General features: G+C 38.3%; 1 protein-coding gene across 1 annotated transcript; it reads left to right on the plus strand.

Annotated features, from left to right (window-relative positions):
• The first annotated feature begins 3,055 nt into the window (after window positions 1-3,055).
• On the plus strand, window positions 3,056-4,018 carry LOC119536635 (olfactory receptor 5A1-like). Its single transcript, XM_037839476.1, has one exon. It carries the CDS (start codon window positions 3,056-3,058, stop codon window positions 4,016-4,018), a length of 963 nt encoding a protein of 320 aa, XP_037695404.1.
• The last annotated feature ends 4,749 nt before the right edge of the window (window positions 4,019-8,767 follow it).

Raw genomic sequence — 8,767 nt, forward strand, 5'->3', positions numbered from 1 at the left:
AGTAATCCTGTCCTCATGGTTCCTGGAAGATAAATCTCTTCAGATTCTGTAGACCTCATATCCTACATAGATATGAACTTTTTAAAAATAACTAATCCCTATTAGAGCTAGACACAATATATCAGAAATATATATGCTGCTGTAGTATCTTGTTTATTTTCTCTTTCCATTTCCTTCTTCTCTCATTTGCTAAGAAGGGTCAACAGCAGGCAACTTTGAGGAGAAAGTATATATTTTGCAAAGAATGGTTTGGGAAAAACTGAAGGAAGAGTGGAAAAATAAATTGTATCCTAAAATAAATTTTATCCAATGGAAAAAAAAGAGAAAGCCTAGGAGTCCCTGATAGATATGAGGCAATAGAAAATGTGCTTTGATTAGAAATGATAGAATATGGGGTGGCTGAGAAAAAAGAAGTCACAATACTAAAGTGCCCAAAGATTAACAATGGCATCACTTGTTTAACGTCATTCTTTATATAAGGTAGAGTTTATATGTAATTATTTTGTATAAGGTAAAATAATTTTACCTTTGAGGCATCTGTGGATAGAAGTTTTGCAGTGGTTATCATCTAAAGGCTAAGATATTCACAACATTTTAATACTTCCTCATTTCTTCTTCATGAAAGAAGACTAAATTCTCCTCATTTGTATAATTTCCTTTGCAAACAGTCCCAGTTACAGCTTTTCTATTCATTACCTGTAAGAATATACATGTGAAGTGATGTGGTGATTGCGTTATTGATAGAGTGCTCAACTACATCATCATTGCTCTGTGCACTTGTATAATTATTTCTCTGAAATAGTCTGTGCCATTCTAGAGATCTTTTGTGAGAAATTCTGGCAAAGAATATGCAAGTGTCTTCCCAGATCTCTATCTTCCTGCCCACTTCCAGCTGATTATCTCCCACAGGATTTTATCTCTCTTTCTCTCCCACAATGCAGCATCTCTTTTCTTGTATTATGTTTTTGGAACTAGGTGATTGGGAAATTTGGGGGGTGAAGGAAGTCATTTTGGGTGGGTACTGTTGATAAGAACAAGTATTTCTAGACATTTTTTTCCACTTATGCCCGAGCCTTTCTCTAGGAATTCCAAAGATATCTGCTTTTGACCCCTTTACACAACTCCAAGGCTAAAGGTAACTGCCATTTTGTAATTTTCAAGATTTCCATTATTTTTATTGCATTTTGGTTCATTTGAATAAATATACATTGTTTTTTTTATTGGGGAGATGTTATAATGACTGCCTAGAGAGAACGACAGCTATATCCTCTTGAAGGGAGCATGCAGTGCCTGATGCAAACAAATATTTTTTTGTTTAGTTACCATTTGGCTGGAAGATTGGGTACTTTGCCTCCCTGAACTGACACCAAAGTGAAGGAGAGAAAACAACTTGCTCAGATCCTGTCCCAGTTTCCCAGTACCAAAGTCTATTACTTAATCATCCTGTCTTTACATAAGTCTAAGTCCCTGTCCCCTATAGAAATCTTTAACCAGGAAACTATGAATGCACTTTTGGGTTACTGAGTATCCAATAAAACTACATGGAAAGGTGATAACTGCCTTCTGTGAATAGAGTATCCAGACTTTCCATCACATTTTTAATGGAAACACTGATAAAGAAGATCAAGAATCACTGTCCTATGTAATTTGCACCTGCAAGGAAAAAAGCATTATGCACCTTTCAACCTTTTCTTATTTCCCTTCCCAGGAAATTTCCTAGAGTCATTAAAGTTGGTTAAGGCACATCCAGTTTCAAACTGCTGCTTCTTGGTTTGTGACCCTTACTGCCATCCTGCTACATTATTCTTACATCTCTCTAGGTCTACTACAGCAAAAAAGCAATTACAGATGATCAACACTCCAGATTACAGATTTATTGAATATTGGTTTTCAAGGATATTTTAAAGAGATCTGTTCCATCCTCCTCATTTCACACTTTGGGCCCAGCATGATTCAGGGACTTTTACAAGCATCTATAAGCAGCACAGCCAGCCTGAGCAGAAGCTTTCTGCTTCATCAAATAAACTCATGACAGTGTTTTCTTAATTTAGACTATATCCAAGTCTCACATATTTGCAGAATCTGGCATGGAAAAAAGTGAAACTAAGACATTTTAGTAGATAATGTATTCATGATGTTCATTTACCATCTTTTGTCCCCTAAGATGGAATGCTTATATATCCAAGGGGATTTTTCAGATAATTGCTTATTGTAGAGAGAAGGTACAGATTAAAAAAGAGCAGATAATTTAAAGTAGGACAATTATCCATCTACATGTGTGCTGGTTTGAATGTATTATGTCCACCAGAAAAAGCCATATGCTTTGATGCAATCTTGTGGAGCAGACATATTAGAGGGGATTAAGTTGGAATGTTTGGATTAGGTTGTTTGCATGGAAATGCACCCCACCCAACTGTAGGTGATAACTCTGATGAGATAATTTCCATGTAGGTGTGGCCCCACCCATTCAGGGTGGGCCTTGATCAGTGGAGCCATATAAATGAGCTGACAAACAGAAGGAACTCAGTGCAGCTGAGACTGACATTTTGAAGAAGAGTTACAGCCAAGAGGGACACTTTGAAGAATGCACAGAAGCTGCAGATGAGAGACATTTTGAAGATGGCCATTGAAAGCAGACTCTTGCTCTGGAGAAGCTAAGAGAGGACAAATACTCCTAGTGCAATGAAGAGTGACATTTTTGAGGAACTGCAGCCTAGAGAGGAACATCCTGGTAGAAAGCCATTTTGAAACCAGAACTTTGGAGCAGACACTAGTCACGTGCCTTCCCAGCTAACAGAGGTTTTCTGGACACCATTGGCCATCCTCCAGTGAAGGTACCCGATTGCTGATGCATTACCTTGGACACTTTATGGCCTTAAGACTGTAACTGTGTAACCAAATAAATCCCTTTTTATAAAAGCCAATCCATTTCTGGTGTTTTGCATTCCAGCAGCATTAGCAAACTAGAACAACATGACTGAAAAAAAATGAAGAGTGTTTCTTTCTTTTTGAGGGATAATAAAACCATTTTCTTCTCTCATCTTTTTTTCAACAGATGACAGTGAGGAAACCCATGGAATGGAAAGGAAACCACACCACTGTGGCCGTGTTTGTTCTCCTGGGACTCTCGGATGAAAGAGAGATACAGCTTCTCCTCTTCCCAATCTTCCTAGGAATCTACCTTGTGACTCTTACCTGGAACCTAGGTCTCATTATCCTAATTAGGATGAGCTCCCAGCTACACACACCCATGTACTTTTTTCTCAGTTTCCTGTCACTTACAGACATCTGCTATTCTTCTTCCATTAGCCCAAAGATGCTTTCAGACTTCTTAAAAGACAAAAAAGAGATTTCCTTCTTTGCCTGTGCCATACAGTATTTCATTATAGCATGGTTGGGGCTGGCTGAGTGCTGCCTCTTGGCCACCATGGCATTTGACCGATATGTTGCCATCAGTAGCCCTCTGCAGTACTCAGTCATCATGGCCCCCAGCCTCTGTGGAAAATTAGTTACTTGGGCCAGTTTGAGTGGTTTCCTTTGTAGCTTAGCTGAAACAGTCTCTTGCTTTCATCTCTACTACTGTGGACCAAATATCATTCAACATTTCTTCTGTGATTTGCCTCAGATTGTTCCTTTGTCTTGCTCCAATCCCTTCTTCAGCCAAATAATTCTTCTTCTGGTAGCTACTTTTGTTGCGTTTGGAACTTTACTCCTTATCCTCTTGTCCTATGGTTTCATTGCAGCTTCCATCCTGAAAATGCCCTCAGTCAAGGGCAGGTCCAAGGCCTTCAATACCTGTGCCTCCCACCTGGTGACTGTGACACTTTTCTATGGCACAGCCCTCTCTGTGTACATGCGTCCCAGCTCTAACTGCTCCCTGGAGCAGGACAAGGTGCTGTCAGTGTTCTATGTCATCCTTATCCCCATGTTAAACCCTCTAATCTATACTCTGAGGAACAAGGAGATCAAAGAAGCCCTCAAGAGGATAACAAAGAGGGCAGCAGGTTTAACTTTGTAGAACTAATATTGAGTGGGCATTATTATTCCTATAAGTAAGATGGAAGTAAGAGTTTGTATATAACCTTTGCAGGTTACAGGAATAGCTAGGCAGAGAGAAGAAATGAATACTTGGCTTCCTTGATTCCTGGTATCATCATGCCATAAAATAGGCATTTGATTGAGGCACTGAACTTGATGTTGAATACAGTTGAAAAAGACACTTTCTGTGATTAAAACAGAGAAAGCCTAAAAGGTGATTATGCTTTTAGAAACAGTTGTTGATAGATATTTTATAGAGAGAAATGATGTAAACCCAGGATTCCGTACAACCTGTTCTTTCTTTCACCAATTTTCTTTCCTTTTTAAAAAATCATTAAATCTTTATATATATGCCAAGAAAAATAAAATGATGTATAAAATTATATATATGAAAAATAGAAAATAAATTAAAAAAGAACACTTTATACTTCGGTCCCAAAATGAGAGAGGGAAGGAAAGAGATTTGGCTGGGCTTACTCCCAGGGAACCTTATTCATTCCACCTTAATCCTTGAGCCTCTGGGAGGAAAGAATTCTGCAAAAGAGATGGGAGAAAGAAAAAGAAGGAAGGGGACATCTTTGAGGTCAAGGGATAAGGAGATTCCTGGAGGCTAGAAGGAAGTCAAAGGTCTACAATTTCTGGGTGTAGGTGTACCTGGAGCATGTGCCTTTTTAGAACAATGGAGACAGTGCCAGAACCAAGGAATGGTGACTGTAATGGTGTGTCTAGGGGGGCAGGAACCAGCCCCAGAATCTGAGCCCTCTAGAGATCCCAGGATCTTAAATTTGAGAATGGAGCAGCAGAGTGACCAGAACCAGGGTACCATGGAGACTCAAGTCCAACGTAGAGAATTTGGAGAATATTGGGATATTGCTTTCACTAGGATTTTGTGGATCAAGTTTCAGACAATTACTTATCATTTTTAAAATCCTTTTTAATTAATTTGGATTTAGAGAAGAGATGTAATATTTTATTTTCTATTCCCATGTGAAGTTCAGAGCTGAGAAATTACCCTTATTTTCAAGATGCAATGTTTGGGCTCCCATTCTCTTCCAGAGTGGCCAATGATCTATCTTGAATCTCACAGAGTTTCATTTGTGGAACTTCAGTGGGTCTTACTGACCAAAAATATTTCCTCCCTTGGTCTGCCAGTGTGCTGAAATTTCATACTCTCAGTACTATTTTTCAAACATGTCTTAAGAAGGTGTTCAGATTAAGGATTAAATCTTTATAGCACTTATAAAGGGAAAGATATAAGTACTAACCTATCAGCAAGAGTTAAATCTAATAACTTACTATCTTCCCCCATCCTCTGTGGTCCTTTCTTCCCAGAAGTAACAATGGCTGGAGTAGATCAAACAAAAAATGGGACCTTATCTGAAACATATCTCTATTCCAAATAACTGGTAAAGTATGTGAGCTCCTTCCCCCCAAAATATTTGTGGGAATCTTGCATATATTCTTAGATTCAGATTAGAAATGCAGCATGATTTATTGAATGGAAGTTAAAAGCACAAGACAGAAATTTTGCCTACTATTAACAGAGCACATGCAACATATACATTTTACATTCTGATAAGCACAAAAACTTTCTCCAATTTAAATATCTCCTCAAAGATCTGATTTAAATATCTCAACTCTTTGTAAGTAGCTACAATTATCAGCCCCACTTTATGGGTGAAAAAATTCAAGCTTGGAGAGATTAGTTAATTTAAGATGACACAACCAGTGAGGGTCAGAGCCAGAATTCATCCCCAATTGGCTGATTCCAAAATGCATGGTCAAAGCTGTATTGAGTCATGGCTCTTTCATGAATTAGTATTATTGTATTCTTTTATTGTCTTGATTTCCTCACTTATGCATAGGAAAATGTGCCTTGTCTGCCCAACAAACTACGGTGATGATTGAATCAAGGAAGGTATTACAGAAAATGTATGTATATACCTAAAATGAAAGTGCTTTGTAAACAATTTTTGAACTATATTGCCAGCTTAACAATTGGCTACATTTCTCAGTTTCTTGGTGTGGTAAGAGAGCTGCAGTTTGTCTGCCTGAAGTCTGAGGGTATGAACTAGATGATTTCTAGTCCTTTCCAGCTCAAATGACTTCAAGGATGATAAAGAAAAGCCTACAATCATGAGATCATGATAGGACCAGAGGGAAATGGGGCAAGAATCCAGCAGAGACAAGGTAAAGTGGGGCATGAATCGATAGGGACAAAATCTCCATGACAACCATGACACCAGAAAGCAATTATCTGGCAACTTTCCTTCCTCTAATTGCCTTCTCTCTTTTTGCCTCTGCTCTTAGCTACACACTTAAGAGTATCCCCAGTTGTGCAGCTTTCTTGCTGTGGGTTGGCAGCCAAATTCTTGGTCTTTTAAAAGTGTAGATCTTGTGGTAAAATCGGGGCCACTTGAACAGTTCTTTGGAAAACAAATAAGTGATTTCTTCTTTGGCAAGGACTCCATGTTCCTGGGGAATGTATTCAAGTTTAGAGGGCAGGGCCTGGAGAGACCAGGGATTCTGTTCTGTCTCAATATCCTCACAGTTCTTCCAGTAGGAGCTACGTGGAGCAAGGTTTATGGCCCCCATTCTCCTCCATTTCATCTATTTTTGTAGAACCCTCACTTCCACACTCTCCACTAAAGGATCATCTTCATGTTCTCATACTCCTTACTCAGTTTCTCTAATATTTTTTGTTACATTTCTAACACTGGAGTAATCTAATAACCTCAAATGTAAATTTTCAGGTAATATCCTGGGGGTGGGTAGGGGTTTCGATCCTAGTTCTTCAGTTTCTCAAGAATGTGACCTTGAACTCTGTTGCTTTGACTTTTTTCACTTGTAAACAGGGATAATAGGAGCATGTAAAATTCAATGAAACAATGTGTGACAATGTAAAACCTGTCACACTGTGAAATTCTGCATATTTGAGTTCAAACAAAAATTACACATTACTGATTTCAGGGGAATTTCTTAAGATCAAAATATGCCTGTCTGTGTTTCTCAGTTTCTTCCCACCCAAATACCTTTCTTTCTTCCTTCCTTCCTTCCTTCCTTTCTTTCTTTCTTTCTTTCTTTCTTTCTTTCTTTCTTTCTTTCTTCATTTGTTTATTTTGCCACTGGGAGCTTTGTTTTTGAAATAATAATTTGAATTCCATGTAAATATATAGTTTTGGTTCTAATTTTTGAATAACAAGAGACAAAGAAACTGAGTCAATACACAATGATACGACAAAGTACCCATGGCCGATTCCAAAAGATATTTTAAAATTCTTCAAATATCTCTCCATTGTCATCTTTTGAGACCCTAGGGGTCTGCCAGATAGACTGGGGAACACAAATACCAGAGATGCCCACTTCAAGCATAAGTATGATTGATATAATCGTCCTTCTGAAGCTCTTTACTTATGTTGTTCTTCACTCAGAAATATGCCCGGCTTTCTTAACCTGATTGTATACCCAGCACAAACTAGTAAACTGTCCATGTCCTTAATCCATCAGGGTTGCAAGCACATTCGACTAGCTAGACACATGTAGTAAAATCTCCAACCACCATCTACATCCATCACCTTTCCTTCTCCAGATTGTCTGGGGGAATGCTGAATCATGCAAAGACACTAACCAAAGAGAGTGAATGTATTCAGAATTTTTCCCTTTCCTCTAGCTTACCAAATTTTAAGAAGAAAAATTCTCAGGTTAAAATTCTACTGAATTAGGAAACAATACAAAATTCCTCACCCCTTTCTCTGAATGGTTGTTTACATAGACTATTGTGGATTCCTCTGTTACTGAAATGTTATAAAAAATGAATAATTTTTGGGCAACTGGTTGGTCAAAGGTTTGACTGATTAGGATGGTGTATTGGGAAAGCCTGAGACAGTACATATTTTCTAAATATTTTCATTGACTCTAACTCATTTTGGGTAACATACCTGAGAATCTGTACTGCCATACTGTGCACTAAGTAAAAAGAGAGAGAAAGATTTCCAAGTTTACAAGACTATAATAGAAATGATACAAAAATGAGATAGTACCAAATCCACTGGCCTCAGTAAGTCCTGCCTTCCAAATTTGACCCAGATCCTCCAGGGTTCTTTCCAAGTTACAATTACTTATTTCTTTTCCATAGAATGCCTTATTGCACCTCATTATCTACCCTTTTGGCCATGAAAATAGTTGTCCACTGAGATATTCACACTTGGGGCATCCTCTTAAATGCATGGATAAGGGCAGCAAACTCTCCAGGTAATTGCTTTCTGGTGTCACGGTTGTCATGGAGCTTTTCTCCCTACAGGTTTCATGCCCCACTTTGCCTTGTCCCTGCTGGACTCTTTCCTCACTTCCCCATGCTCCTTTCATGATCTCATGATTGTGGACTTTTCTTTGTCATCTTTGAAGTCATTTGAGCTGGAAAGGACTAGAGATCTTCTAGTCCATTACCTTCAATTTCAGGTGAGGAACCAGAAACCATAGAAGCTAAGGGATTTGCTCAGGATGATACCACTAGCTAGTAATATAACTTGACAATAATAAAGTGTGTATATGTACACTTCACTATTTACAGAACACTTTCATTTTAGATAGATACATACAAACTTGTTTTCAAATACCTACTTGATTCAATCATCACAGGAGCCTGTAAGGCAGATAGGACATTATTTCCTGTGCTTAAAGAACAAAATTGAGGGACTAAGGAATTCTGTAAGACTAATTTATGACAGAG

Source organism: Choloepus didactylus, chromosome 6, assembly GCF_015220235.1.
Source record: "Choloepus didactylus isolate mChoDid1 chromosome 6, mChoDid1.pri, whole genome shotgun sequence".
Taxonomy (NCBI): domain Eukaryota; kingdom Metazoa; phylum Chordata; class Mammalia; order Pilosa; family Megalonychidae; genus Choloepus; species Choloepus didactylus.